Source organism: Vidua chalybeata, chromosome 1, assembly GCF_026979565.1.
Source record: "Vidua chalybeata isolate OUT-0048 chromosome 1, bVidCha1 merged haplotype, whole genome shotgun sequence".
Lineage (NCBI taxonomy): Eukaryota > Metazoa > Chordata > Aves > Passeriformes > Viduidae > Vidua > Vidua chalybeata.
Genome location: NC_071530.1, coordinates 83,120,938 through 83,136,454, shown reverse-complemented (window position 1 = coordinate 83,136,454; position 15,517 = coordinate 83,120,938). Strand labels below are relative to the sequence as shown.

At 34.8% G+C, this 15,517-nt stretch overlaps 1 protein-coding gene across 1 annotated transcript in view; it reads right to left on the bottom strand.

The window, feature by feature from the left end:
- Window positions 1-15,517, bottom strand: part of ABCA13 (ATP binding cassette subfamily A member 13) — a 166,520-nt gene that overhangs the window by 115,641 nt on the left and 35,362 nt on the right. The window contains exons 15-20 of the mRNA XM_053950805.1: window positions 15,228-15,304; window positions 14,882-15,003; window positions 12,105-12,299; window positions 10,121-10,285; window positions 4,398-4,575; window positions 1,930-2,069 (exon numbers count right to left, since the gene is read on the bottom strand). Of these exons, the coding sequence (XP_053806780.1) occupies window positions 1,930-2,069; window positions 4,398-4,575; window positions 10,121-10,285; window positions 12,105-12,299; window positions 14,882-15,003; window positions 15,228-15,304 (877 nt within the window). The remainder of the gene's footprint in view (window positions 1-1,929; window positions 2,070-4,397; window positions 4,576-10,120; window positions 10,286-12,104; window positions 12,300-14,881; window positions 15,004-15,227; window positions 15,305-15,517) is intronic.

The window sequence follows — 15,517 nt, the reverse complement described above, 5'->3', positions numbered from 1 at the left end:
CTCACAATTTATCAAATTATGGTAAATTACATGTTCTCAAATTTAATAGTGCATGTGGAAAACTTAGAGAATATATCAGAGTATACAAACATTATCGAAGCTGTAATCTGCTACTTTTTTCTTCTAGTAAATAGATGATGTGGCCACAGTCTACAGGAAACTAGAACTGTTCCAATTTCAGTAGGAGATCAGGCTTGAAAAGAGCTACAGGGTTGGGGTTTAGTAGCAATATTTGAGACACTGGGGACAGTATTTTGCATTTAAACTTTGTGTTCAAGCAATAGCTGAGAGATTTCTGTAATAAAAACAATAACATTTCGTACTACTTTCAGATGTACACATAAACAGATATACCCATTCATAACTGCTTGTTAGATTTACAGGGCTGAAAAGAGGGGGAAGAGTGTATTTACAGAGATTTCTGAATAAGCTGATGGAACTTTTGTGAGTCTGAGAATATATAAATAGAATCAGAGTTTATACCAGAATCTTTTTATCATTCCAGACCACTAAACCCCACCACCAAAAAATCAACCAATCAACCAACAAACCCAAAAAAATCAACCCACAAGTCACATTCTTTCTGAACTGTATTAGTCCAGATTTCACTAAAAGGTCTGTGGAGGAATATATTGTATGTGAAGATATTAATCTTTCCTACAGATGTTTTAAAAATGGAGGTTTAGCATACTCATTGGTAAAATAATGTGGAAATATTTTAATTGTTCTAGTCTAAATATCATTGTAACATAGAATATAAGTTCAAAAGTATATGTAACATTTATCATTTTTTACAACTCATTCTTTATATAATTTCCATCTAGAAACATCAAGAATAGCTTTATTTTTAACTGACTAGAAATTTTAAATTAATTATACTGTACTCCAGAGCAATAACTGATGTTCCCCAAATTAATTTATTTAACTGCAAAGCATGAAATCATTCAATCTTTTTTTCCAATTCAGAACAGAAACTATAAAGTTACATAGTATCTGCTATCTACAGTGGGGTTTTTGGCTTAGTTTTTTGCTATATTTTTAGAACACAAATCATAATAAAACAAAGTTTTCAATTTACAGAGAATATAGTCACCATCACATTCAGAGTTATTATGGTCTTTTTGTGTACCACTTACAAGCAGCATTTTTTTTTCCAAATTTCCATTCTTGCAAGAAATAATACTGCAGGTTAAAAGTCATATATTCAGAAGATCAATGCAAAATTTGCAAAGAAATCTAAAACAAGTCATAAACCCTTCTCTTACAGAAGTGCCTCTAAGCTAGGCATGAAGAAATGTCATTGTCAATAATCACACTCAGGAAAGAACACCGACCATAGCAGAAGTGCAGAGATAGTAAAACTCTTGAATACCATCATCAACATACACCTCAGTTATGACTGGTCACTCACCTACTGGTGTTAGCAACAATCAGTGAGGATGAACTACTGATTAAGATGTTTTCTTTTTACTTCAGCTCAGTGACTCTCTAAGAACAGGCTTTTTTTTTCCCTGGGGACATCCCTTCCCACAGGTCTCAATGCCGCTCCATTACAGTTCCCATGATAAGAAAATGTTGAAGGCAAGAGCTTCCCTAGAATATGTGCACCCTAAACCTCAATTCAGCATGACTCACACGACACTTTGGCTAACATGTTCTTTTTAATCTTTCTATACATGCTTTAAAGGACTTTGAGCAAAATTCTGCTTTTCACACTGAGTTTGAACCACTGTAACAAGCAGAATATAAGTTAAGAGAAGCATTAAGTTTAAAGTGGAGACAGGTGAGGCCTCAGTGGGCAGGTTGGATCTATTTTTCTGAAAGGCAATTATCCAATTGCTTCTGCCTACCCTGAAAAAGGTGGACCTTTAAAACGAATTACAAAGGCAAAATCAATACACAGAAATGGTGACATTTCTTGATACTCACCTTCTCCATCACCAGGTCAATCATGCTGATGTTTGAATTGTACAGTATCTTCCCATGTAATAAAGGTTTCAGGAAAGTCCATAGCAAAGCCCCATTAGGAGCTTGCAAAATCTCTTGATAAAGCTTCAAGCAAAAAGGAGCTGCAAAAACAAAGACAGATTCACATTTAAGATTGACAAGACAGGTGAGATTGAATTTTTTTTAATTCAAATAAAAGCTTGAGTCTTATTTTAGAGTCTATCACAGCACCATGCCAAAAACTGTTACCAGGATTTTGGTAACACCACCATGCAACCTCCACTAAGCAATCAGTACAGGCCCCTGTAGAAATTGTTTAAACACAGTCTATGATAGTGTTGAGGATGCAAAACTCTAAATACTGAATAGGGAAAAAAAAAAAAAAAACCAGAATATATAGAGTTCATCACATTTCTGAAAAGCAGCCTGTGAATCCCACCTATCCTAAGTGTTACATTAGTTCATTTTAGAGCAGAAGGACATATGCAAAACCTCTGCCCACACAAGGGAATTCAGAGGGAAAAGTTACCCTAAAATAGAAAAAAAAATTCCTTCCACATCCTCCATTGTTCTTTAGCTTTGGATTCCTATATAAGAAAGAAGTAGGAAAACACAAAATCCTTCAAAAATACAGACTTTTCTTTTTGTATAATCTTACAAGAACCTGCCCAAAAAAACAGGCAAAAATTGTCACAACACTAAACTTCTTGATTTGAAAAATCTAATCAATTGTCTTTTCCATTCCTTAATAAAAAATATATTCCTATATCAGATGGGGCTACTAATGCATTAGGGTGTATGTACTTCAGAACTAGGATCTAAGGAATAGTTTCTAAGGTATCCCACTGCATTTGTACTCATGTAAAGGCAATGAGTGCCAATAAGAAACATTTAGATTTTTATGCCCAACTCATGTTTTTGGGGGTTTTATTATTTATTACAAGTGTTTTCAAAATATCCTGTTTCTAGTACTCTTTTAAATATTAAATAATTAAATATTAAATAATTAAATATTAAATATTAATATAAATAAATATTAAATAAAGTATTAAATAATATCAATAGCTCCTCAAGGAAGACAAATCTTTTTACATAATGGAAAACTAGGCCAAAACCATTTAAACTCCTGGCAAAAATTAAAGAAAGGAGTGTCAGAAATGTTTCATCAAGAACGTTTCTTTTCATCAAGAAACGGTTCTTTGCCCAAATTTTTACTTACTTGAACGAAACAATCACTAGTAAGCATGATCCTTGTTAAACAATAGCAAAGAATTAAGAGGCTAGAAGTTGGCCAGACATAAATGTCAATAGACTAAGGACGCAAAGAAGATTTGCTAATCATGGGTTTGCAGTGATCTTCAGAAAGTCATTAGGAAGTGTTTGGTATACACGAAATACATACAAGTTAATCACTGTGAAGTAGTATGAATCAAGTTTATATGGCTTCAAATTTTTTTTTTAAATTTTCATTTTCCATTGCCCCATTTACAAATTGGTAAAATATGGGCAACAGTATTAATTCACTCATGAGAATGTTGGAAATAACTGATGCCTTAAATATTGCAGAGTCCCATGGCAAAAAAGTCTCACAGCACAGCAGAGTTGTGACAACTTGGAAAAAAAAAAATCAAGAAAAAGTGCTTCTGGCCTAAACAGCTTTTAAAGAGACTAAGTTCCAAACAATCTGTCTAATCAGCCATCCAGCTGACTTCATTCTTCCAACAGGAAAGAAAAGCTGCCTGCTTACCACTACATCCCACATATGTAAGTGAAAAGGCCAAAACAGAAGCTCTGGCTCCCTCCCAAGGGTCCCAGCCAAGCCAGGAGCAATTTCTGCCTGTAGAAACCAACAGATGACAGAGGCTTCCCTAGTGACACTCAATCACTGTATTCTTCTTTGCACAGGTCCACCTGAGGCACTAACAAGGTTATTAACAATATTAAAATTAATCAGGGTAAGTCAAATGTGTATTGAGGAAAGGGAGCAAAGGTGAAACTATATGAGAGCTAAGGGATTTTTCTGAGCACTTGACAAACAGAATAGGAATATCAACCATTTAAAAACTCATTCTATCCAGAAGGTGTGTATATTTTACTGCTCAATAATATCACAGCTTTGTGTTCACCAAAGAAAGGTAAGCAGCAATAAATTCTCTATCTTGTATGTCAAAGATATGTTTTTAATACCAAGTGCTTTAAAAATGTTAATAAAAATGTCTCAAACACAGGAATGTTCTTATTTATTATGTACCAAGATAGAAAAAACAGGATCTCTTCTGTCTCAACCACAATTATCTCATAGCCACTTAACTTTTATTGATCAACACTTTGTGCTCAAGATGACAGTGTCAACTGAGATGTCAGTGAGTATATAAACATTTGCATTTAAGTGGAAAAAGCTTCTCTTAACTCTGAAATCATACTGCAACTTGTCAGATATTTTTTCTTACTTGAGTCTTCAGGAATGCCATATTTTGCCATATTTTCCTCCAAAAGTCCCATGATTCTGGGCATGTCTATGAACAGGTTTGCATTGCTGAAAAATGAAGATTCTTCTTTACATACTGCCTTGATTACAGACTCCAGGGATCCAACAGCTGAACTTCTGAACTGCCCACCTTGCAAAAACTAGAACAAATGAACAAAAATACAGATGAATCAAAGTTGCTTACAGTAGCTTCAAGGAGTAGCCCTGGTGTTCTGTCAATATTGACACCTAAGGATATTAACACAGTGGGCCTTCATCCTAATAGGCTGTTTCAACAGCATAATTTTGTCAATTTCTATTCTTCTGATCACCATTATTATGGGGAAAGGTATTGTAGTTTTAATTGTCAGGATACTCAATGAAAGACAGCAGCATAATGCACCACACTGAAACTAGAAAAATACTGTGTAGCAGCTAGGCAGAAAAGGACTGAAAATATCAAGACAACTGAATGACAGATACCCTGATTCCAATGCCAGTTTTCACAAAAAGTGCTCTTCTGGTAGATTATTCCTGTGTCACAAAGGCAGCAGAAACAACTAAAGACATTTTGCTATGAACATTTGCAGTGAAGACAGCTGTTAATAAGAAAAAAAAAAATTCAGATGCCCTAAAAGACTACTTTTCAAGTACATCTTTTAACTTGTTAGATGTGCTTACAGTTTTTGCACATCTTGAGTCATACCATCATTTATTATTGCCATTTGTTCATGACTAGCATACTTCTAATGAGGAGAGCAATCTGACTGCTTTTATGGCTTAAGCACCATCATTCACCACATTCAAAAAGGAAGAAGAACAACAATAGTCTCATCCTCTGTGCAGCTCCACTTTTCAAATAATGGGCTTCGATTGTAAGTGATATCTTATGGAAAGCTATACAGGTGCACAGCTCTAAGAGGACACAACTTCAAGGCATCTTGCTGCTGTGGTACAAATGAAGAATGCACTGGCTCGCCTGATACTCATTACTGTAGCAGATGCTTGTCAAGAAAGGCATAACTAGACTATCAGACATCATTTGAAGACTCCACAACTGGCAAGTAGAAAAAACACTGTGATACGTCAAACACACACATTCGACACAGGAAAAAAATTAGCCTTTTATCACTGGAATTTTTAAAACAGAAGAGTCAATTTTCAAAGTAATACAGCACTTTACATAAAGACATAATCACAGACAGTTTGGAAATTGCGCTGTTAGAAACAGTTTATCCTGATCAATGCATTTGTTGAAGTGCCAGGTGCTTCTTTAGTAATCCTGGAGGAATATTAGTAAGTGTTGTTTAAAACTCAGTGTTAGTTTCTCCCAAAAATCTTACTTCTAGCATACAGTTTCAGCACAGAGAAAAGTAAATAAGTAATACCCATATTTCATAATAAAATCATCCACAGCCCTTGAATGAATATGCTGGCATGGACTTCACTGGAGAAATAACCTTTATTTATGCACAATGCTGTATAAAATTGGTTATGAATCTTTATTAGTGACTATTTGCACTAGAGGGATAAATGAGGCTTATTTCAGTCAAAGAGCACAAACGTGCTAATTAATTCCAGTTCCAATCAAAATAATTTGAAATTGAAATAATGAATATTTATGTGGTAAGCTGCCACTAACAGGCTGAATCTACTTACTGTCTTTCAACTAAATATTCACTGACTCAAAAAGATATGTTTCTTAAAATTTGGCTTTGATAAAGTATGAGGAATATATAGTATGGCTTTCACCAAAAAAAAGAGTTATCTTTGATCTAGTTTAAACTGCATAAAGTAGGGTTGTAATCAAGACTGATGAATCCAAACAACCAGCCTCCTACAAACTAATCAGTCAAGCAAGTCACCGTAACAAATTCATGGAAGAGGAAAGCTGGTATGGAAGATTAAAAGGTTATCTGGAACTGGATTTTCAAATGGAGGCAAAAACGTCATAGCATAGGTGTTTCTGACCTAACAGAACAGCTGTATGCCAAAAAAAAAAAATATTATGAATAAAACCAAATTCACATGGAATAGAAATACCAGATACTCAGAAAAAGTGACTTAAAAGTCCTACTGGGCTACAGCTTGCACATAAGTCTAAAATACATTCTGAATTATTACATTAGAGAGAAAGAGAAAAAATAATGCAATTTTCCTGGAAAACTACAAGGAGCATAAAGATAATTCAAAATTTGATGAAACCAAACAGCTAAAAGAAATAAATTCAGAGAAATAGACAATCCTAATTCTTGGGAAAAAAGCATAAACAGAACAAAGTCTTTTTCGTCCTGAAATTGACAAAATCAGGGGAATAATGGCAAAATTGCTGATTTGATTAAACAGTTTTCAGAAGCCTATCAAATTAAGATGGCACTATTTGAAGAGTAGAATATACACTCCAGAATGAGAAGTATAATGATCCAGGAAATAATGGATATCTGGTTCTGATGTTTATTAGAGCAAGATATACAGTAAAATTTAAAGGGGAGAACATTAAAGACAAAAGATATTTGAGAAGTAAAATTTAATGCATTCTCAAGTTATCATGCCTGACCAACACAACATATTTACGTGGGAAGGCAATTCCTTTCTCCACAAAATGTTACAAGCTAACTCAAGTTTAGGTGAACTCTAACAACCAATTAATGTTTATGCTCTAGAAAATATTAATCATCAATTAATTCAACTGCTGATTAACAGTGGTGAAAAAAATGGCATTAAGACAATATTGCAGGGAGCCTGCAGGAAAGAAAGCACAGGATTACAACAAAATTATTAGTGTTTTTCCTGTGAGCCCTGAAAGAAGCAAATTGCCTAAATTTGCCTATCATTTAATATCAGAAGGTATTGCAGGAGAAAAGAGGATGAGAATGCAATATGACAAAAAAACAAATACCTAATTCAAAGCAAATTGAATAGAAACATAACCAGTGCAAAATCTTTTTATCAACTGAAATCATGAGATGTTGCTATAAAATGGCGGTCACCTCAGTATATCACTCATCCTTAATCATCTAAGAGACGAACCTGTGTGCAGTTTATGAAAAAGTTGAATGCAAGTTTAGAAAAGTCATTTTAGTAGGTATAGACAAGAATGAGCAGGCTACAAGAGTCATCAGTTGCAATTCCCCTCAAGCACTGCACATATTTCTTCTTCCAGACATTCAGGATTAGCCTTAAACCAGCACGCAAAAATTATGCTAGGCTGTCTTAAGCAACTGAGAGCCTGATAGAAAAAGCTAAAGCAAAAAACAAATGCTAAAATGTGTCACTTCAACCTATCAAAACAGAGGACCGTGACTGGCCTTCCACACACATATGGGCAAGCCAGAGAAGTTAGAAATGCTACAGAAGACTTTTAATACAAGAATAAACATAGTAGCCACAAATAAACCTAAGTCAGAATTTTATTCATTTAAAACCCTGGTTGTTCTACAACAACAGGTTCAACAGAGAATTTGTTCAAGTTAGTGGATGGATTACAGAGTGAGGCCATGTCTCACAATTAACAGTATTTAGCAACTCGGGAAGACCCTGCAGCTTATTTATTGATAAGTGACAAGCATCCAAAAAATTAGGTATAAAAATATAAGTGTATAATTTCAAACAGCAAAACACAAGCAAAAATCATGATTGAAATCAGCAGTGTTTTTCTTCAGGGAGTTATCCATTCACTCAGTGTTTCTAACAGTAAAATCTGGCACCATATTCCAGTTAATGCTGGTGGGTAGATAATGTGGTTTGACATCATCTTTTATTACAATACGATTACCTTTTCAATTCAACTTCACATTTCACAGATATATTAAAGTTATTTATTCCTTTCAATTTTTCCTTTCAGACAGAAATCCATATTGATTAGTATGAATAGTTGACAATTACATTATTACCTCTTTCATTATATAAGTAATTTTTTAAAATTAATTTTAATGTCTTTCTGACAAAGGTCCACATATTTTACCCTAAAAACATTTACATTCTTTATCTGATAATCTTTTAATATTACTGAACTACTTTGCTCTTGGTAATTATGAAAACAAAAAACCATAAGGATGGGCTCGTTTGGAAATAGAAGAAAACCTTTAAGGAGGGAAGTGTATAAGCAATATATGCACTTCAGTGAAGCACTTATTCAATAGTACAAGTTTGGCCATTGTAGAAAAGATGCAAAAAAAATCAATAATTAAAACTTATTGGAAAGTATAAAAAATCAATTTAAACAACCAAAAAAGGACACTTACACTTTTACTAGTCTTCAAAATTTAAAAAAATAAAAAGTTACAGAGACAGAAGAGCCCTTGAAATAAAAAATGCAATTTATTAATAAAAGAAATAGGCACTGATTATTTTAATCCTCCACAAATTATTAGGTGACCGATAAGCCCCAGCAATCTCACAAGAAAAAGGGATTTAGCAAAACATTAGAAAATAAAGACTATGTGGGGAAAAAAGTGATCAAAAAAGGTTAGAACTATAAAAGAACAAAAATTCCAAGGTTAAATCTATGGTATATTACAGGTTAATAAGGGTGGCCATTGAGCAAAGCTTAAAACTTTGAGCAGATGGCCCTCTGCTGTTCCATTTGTTCCTTTGCAAACTTTTTTTAAACAGCACCTTTTGAGAAGTTCTTCTATCAAATAAGGAACTTTGGGATTTTAGTCCAAAAAGAATATTTCATTTCCTGGAAGGAAATTCTGGCACAAACAGAGGTAGTTTAAGGAAAGTAGAAAAAATACAAGTGTCTGATGAAAGTCACCATTAATTGTGGCAGCCAAAGAGCTACCCCAAAAAGAGAGGCTCAGAACCAAAACTGATAGATGCACCAGAGCAGCATTTTTCAACATATCTCTATCACACAAATTAGAAGAGCTTGAAAAATGTATCACTAAGGAAAATACACTTAAGGCAGTGTTTACTCTGTACTCTAGCAATAAACCAGATTGCACCTTCTATCACTGTGGGATCTTTCAGAGGTTTGCAATTTTAAACCAGATTCAATCCTCAGGTTTCCACAAAGGACAACAAACCCAAAAGGCAATGTTATGGGGGTTAGCAGGTCTTCCTATGGAATTGGAACCTGCTTCGAGACAGAAATCTTTCTGATGATTCGTTTAACACTAGATCCACCACTGTGCTACCTGGGTAGATGTGCATACAGCAACTGCCCTTAAAGGCAGGGACAAAAGAAATACCCTCACTCACACCTCATGCAGCTTTTTTTATGTCAGAACTATCCCATAAACCCCTTAGGTGACACGAACAGAAACACATGGCAGGTAGAAGAACTGCATAGACTGTCTTGAACTCATATTCTTTAAAAAAGCAAAGCTATTTCTTGTAAAAAAATGATGGTCTGCTCTTAAAAACAAACAAGAAAACCATTATTAGCAGAAAACAGCTGGCTAGCTATCTCCAAATCACAGATGATAATGTTAGTCAGTTGACAAACACTGAGGTAATTTAGACTAGAACCTCATAAGTTAACAAAAAAAGAGATGACAGAAACAACGCATCACTAGTCTCACAATTACCAGACTGCTTGAATGAGACCAAATGAATCTTCATAGGGTTTATGGACTCTTCTCAGCATTCCCTACTGTCTAGGAAATAATTTCTAGTAGTGTGCCTCCTTACTAAGCACATATCCCTACCTAATCACCTCACAAGGGGAATTAATTTTGCATATTGAAATCCTACGCATACCTGCTGCAATGCAGAGACGTCAAGCACACCAATATTTTGAATTTCTTGGAGGAATACTGGAAGCTTTTCCATGACATGGTGGACTTTATTGAGAAGTGAACTGATACTAGAAACTACATCCAGTAGCATATTTAATACATTGCCTATCTCAGGTGGTATCTGGACCTTGGAATAGAAGGAAAAAAAAACACAACAGGAAATTCCAGTTAGAAACAAATGTTAACCTTTCAATGAAACACTCAAAATTATTCAATCTTTTTCTAAAACTGATTATACAATGTTCCTACAAACCATGTTTAACCAAACTCCTTTGGATACAACTCTCCAGTTACTGTCAGATTAAGCTGAAGATAAATTCTCTGTAATGTAATGTTAAATCTGGCTTATGACAAAATAGAAATTAATATTCAAAGAATATGTTTACACCTGCCAAGTTGAAGAGAGCTTTCCAACCCAAGATGCTAATGGCATCTGCAATATTCTATCCTATTAGAATTCAGTGTAAATAGAAACTTTTCCTTCACCACTTTAAAAATGTTCAATGCAATAATTTCATATTTTAAAAATAGTTTGTAAATTAAATTAAATCTAGAAACCGTTTTCATTGCTTAATATGACCCCTAAAGTAACTAACTTTCCTGCCACACTCTTCCTGGCTTTGAATGTTTCATGCCCAAAGTAATTGTGTGCATTTTATTACTTACTTGACCTAAGTTCAATTGGCTGTTTGCTATTTCCACCATGCAAATTTCTCATTATGGATTTTCTCTCTGTTCCCTTTGCTTTTGGGGATTAGTTAGATGATACAATACTACAAACTGATTCATTGTTACCCGTCTATAAAAAATAATAAAACCACTATAATCTCATTAATTAATTTCAGTTCTTCCTCTGATTATCTATTTCATCCACCTTTGTCTTCCTATTATAATGTTTGTGCTTGATTTTCTTCTCAGCCTTACATAGTTTAAAAAAAAGAAAAAAAAAATGAAAGAGACCCATTTAAAAATCTTATTTGGCTAAAAAAGTAGCAGAACTTCCATTTTAATTTAGGATGACCTGAAAATAATTTTTACTTTTTGCTAGGATTTGATTAGATTTCCATAGAGATCAGTAGAAACACTAATCAGAACAAGCACTGGTTTATTTTCTTCTATTTTTTTTTCATTTCTAGGTTCACAGATAATTCAGGAAGTAAAATCTTTCCTTTCCCCTCTGGTATCTTTACCTACTGTGGGAAATAGTCTTGTTTTTTAAAATTCTATTTCTAATCTGCTTAACTGAGTGTGCAGCATCCAGAATACAACCTGATACATCTAGAATACAACCAGACCCCTATGGTTTCAGAACAAGCCATTCTTCCTCACAATGTTATAAGGATATTTCAGCTATTCATGCTCACATTTTATGTTCTGTCAATCAATTACCCCCAAAAGAACTGAACTAAATGTCTTCTAACTATCCCATTCAATAATTCTGCTCTTACAGATAAAACCATTATTTCAATGAATACCCATACTAGATTCTAGATTATCTACAGCTGTACAGGTAATAAAGTTGTGCTATAGACATTTGCATCCACTGTGCTATGAATTTTTCCTAGAAAATAGTTTTGTCATTGTTGTGATGTGAGCTCCTATGCTGGTTTTTGTTCAAATGCTGTCAGATCAGTCTTCCACCCTTACAAATAATGAAGTGACTGCATGAACTGCAAGCTCTGCTAAAGATTAATAAAAATACATCTTTGACCTCCTGTGTTTTTTGCAAAGCTTTCATAATTAACTCCTCAGTGATAATCTACCTGAGGAAGTATCTATCAGCCCCATTCTTCAACTGTTACATTTTAGGGAATCAAACAAAGACAAAAAATGCCATATGTCCACTCACTCTTTGCTTTCATGGAGAAAGAACATCTGAAGAAATAACAGAATTACTTATCTATCTACCTGTATGTTTCATACCACCTTCCAATAAAGCATCTTACCTTGTAAATGATGTGACGTACATTCAAATTTTGTATAATCAATACAAACATGGTATACAAGTCCAGTGCTGGTAAAGAGCATAATTCTTCCACTACCAGGGAAGTTCTGTTGTTTTCAGGGAGCTTTAGCAGCAGGCTAAGTACTTCTTCATCACATCTTCCAGTTAAAGCTACCACAAGGGCACTGTAAAGAAACTATCACAACATATGTGTATTAAAAATGTTTCTCCCTGAAATGCATCACCTTTTCTTATAGTCAATAAGGTGAAAATTTGTGTCACAGTAGCATGACAATTTGCAGGCTCCAACAGACCTCAAATAATAAACCATACAACTTTATATCAGATTGCTATGTTCTTACTTTATACTCCTTGTACATATAAAAGATGAAGTATATTTCTTATAAGGATTTGCTTTCATTTTTCACAGGTCAATCATTCATTCTTGAACATTCATACCATAAGCAGGCATATTTACAATGTTGAGCATACTCCTAGCAGATATACACCTCTGCTGCAGAAACACCTGAAGATCAAAATCTAGGCGTGTGAATCACTAACATCAAACAATACAGTCTTTCCTTCTTTCAAAGGACACACAAATTTAACACTTGGGGATGCCTATATGGCATAATATCTACTCTGAGCCAGCTCACATTTCTCAGTTAAACACTGCTTTAAAGTATTATTCAGTAGCAGAAGAAAGGATAAATGCCTAAGCAGATCCTGGGTGAGACTATAATAAAACCATCTTGGATAATGGCAAGTGCTTGAAGTCCACATATCTCAGGAGTTCTTAACTACCCATTCTCAACGAGTCCAGAAAAATTACAAGTTTTTTAGAAGCCAGTAGGCGCCAAAAAACAGGGCTCCATTGTACTGCTTAGAACAAAATCTGCCTCTACTGCCTCCACTGAATGCATCTCTTGCTGCTAACAGTACCCAGTCAGGATATGCAATTTAACTCTTTAATTCCTATGAACATTTTATTTTCCAACTTAATAATTTGATTTTTTTTTTGTATTTATTCTGGAACAGAATTTTGCCTTTGTGATTCTACAAGGTTTTCTATCTATTTAAAGATTCACTTTTTTGTGTGTGAATTCAAGGAACAGAATACAAACATAATTCTCTGAGCAGCACAAAATGATACTGATTTGGACTTCTTGCTGGGGAGGAAATTTGACTATAAGGCAATTTGAAATTTATTTCAAATGTGCCTCACATGAATATCACCATTTCAGTGCAGTTTTAACACATTCTATGGTTTATCCCCTAGGTTAAGTTCCTCTGAACTTTCCTTGCAGCTTTCTGAGTACCAGAGCTAATCCAAACTCTTGCATTCAGTAAATGAATGCTTATAGTCTTCAGGTTACAAACTTTAAGTGATTTCAAATCACTTCATCACATGGCAACGAGCATGGCCAGCACATAACATCGTGGCAGAAATTATGGGTAAATACAATAGGCACAAAAAATTCCCAGGCTTACTCTAACTGTTCCAGAGGCAAGCAGAGTAGTGGTATATAATCACAGAAATATAGAGCTACAATGGGCTTATAGCTATCATTAGGTTATCAGACAGTGGCTTTATAGACAATAAACATAATGGGCATGCCTAAAACATAGCTCATAGAAAGTACTTGTGAGCTAAAATATAGCTCATAGAAAGTACGCCCATAGCTCTAGAAAGTACTTGTGCAGCTTTCATGATCAGTAAGAGGCACACACCTTTAATGCTCCAGTTGGACTGGGGGAGGATTTAAGCACTAAGCAAACAAAAAAATTCTGCATAATTATCCAAATGTGAGATATGTGTATATATCTAAGCTCTACATAAGACTGGCAAAAAGTAATGATGGAAAGTAATTTGACAATTCAGCCAGTTAGCATTATTATTCCAAAAGATCAAAGGTGCACTGAATCCCATTTAACTGAATTGCTTTCAGATGATTTCCCTCATTACCATTTAGTGGTATCACAATAACAAGCTAACAATAAAGGCAGTCACACTGCCAAAGAAGGAAAAGAACAAATCATCTCTAAGTAGTTATGATGGTCTGAACTGCCTTTTTAATGCTGCACTTTTCACGAACAGAGCTTGCGACGGTTCCTGCAAGCGGAGCATCACTGACACCCAGTGGCCGCATGACTGAGCAGATCAATCTACACCAAATGTAGCCCCAGCTCTTCAACAGACACTCGCAGCAGAGAGAAACTGTTAGCCAGCTGGCATTTCTCATGATTTAGACTGATTACTGGGATCACAGGAAAAAGCAATGATAACGCACAAGCTTTTCCACAGGAAACTTACAACACACAAAAGTCAACACCTCAAAGTGAAAGTAAAGCAAGACAAGGATAAGATAATGTAAGAAGAGTGAGGAACACACAAAGCAATCTAAAAAATATATACATAAGACAACTCCATATCACAAGAAGCAGAGGTGGTATACAAAATGATATCTCCAGAAACCCTCATCTTTTCTACAATACCCAGATAGCAAAGCTACAATTCTGTGTCAGCACAAGAGGGTAAAACACTGCTGAAATTAATGAAGCAGTGCCATCTAGACCAGAGGAATAGTGCTACTATAAATTGATCTTTTAATGCACCACATCATTACTTTAAAGTCCTAAAACCCCCAGAGTATTTCACATGGAAGTGATAAGTGAAAATACAAAATTCCACACAAACAACGTTGCTTGTTTTGCTTCAGCTGGCACACCATGCTATAGGTTGACCCACTAATTTGACACCTCTTTTTGATCTTTTACCTCTGAATGAGAGACACTGGCTTCCAAGAGGGTATTGACAGTTTCTTCAGAAATATTGACAGAAGAACCAATGTCCAGCCTCAATTGAGTAATATTCTGCACAAAATCTTTGACTTTCATATCTGGAAGAGAAAGAAAATAGTATCAACAGCACCAAATTTATTAATTAGATATCCTACAGATTGTATCCTTTCCATTCAATTCACTGTGAGTGACAATGTTGCCTTATGTCAATAGTCTCCATAAACAATGCCCCTTTGAAGTTGAAAGAACAAAGAAACAGTTATTATTCTACAAAATTACACTAAAGTGACTTATAGAAAAAGTGAAGAAAACTGGAACCCACCATTCACAAGATTAAAATTGCTGAGGAAAGGTGCCGCTGGATTTTCCGACAGTTGTCGCTCCAAATTTTCAGTCACCCTGGAACGATAGCCTTAGTTTCATAAGTTATCAGAACCAAGTCATTGGTATTTCGATGTAAAAAGACAAATATGAACAGTGAAACAGGACTAAAAGAAGCAATAGGATCCCACTATGCTCTGTGTGCACACACTGTGCGTGCAGTCAGCACCTCTACAGACCTGCTCATGCGGTATTTATATGGAGCAGTGGTCATCATATTTCATGCCTAAA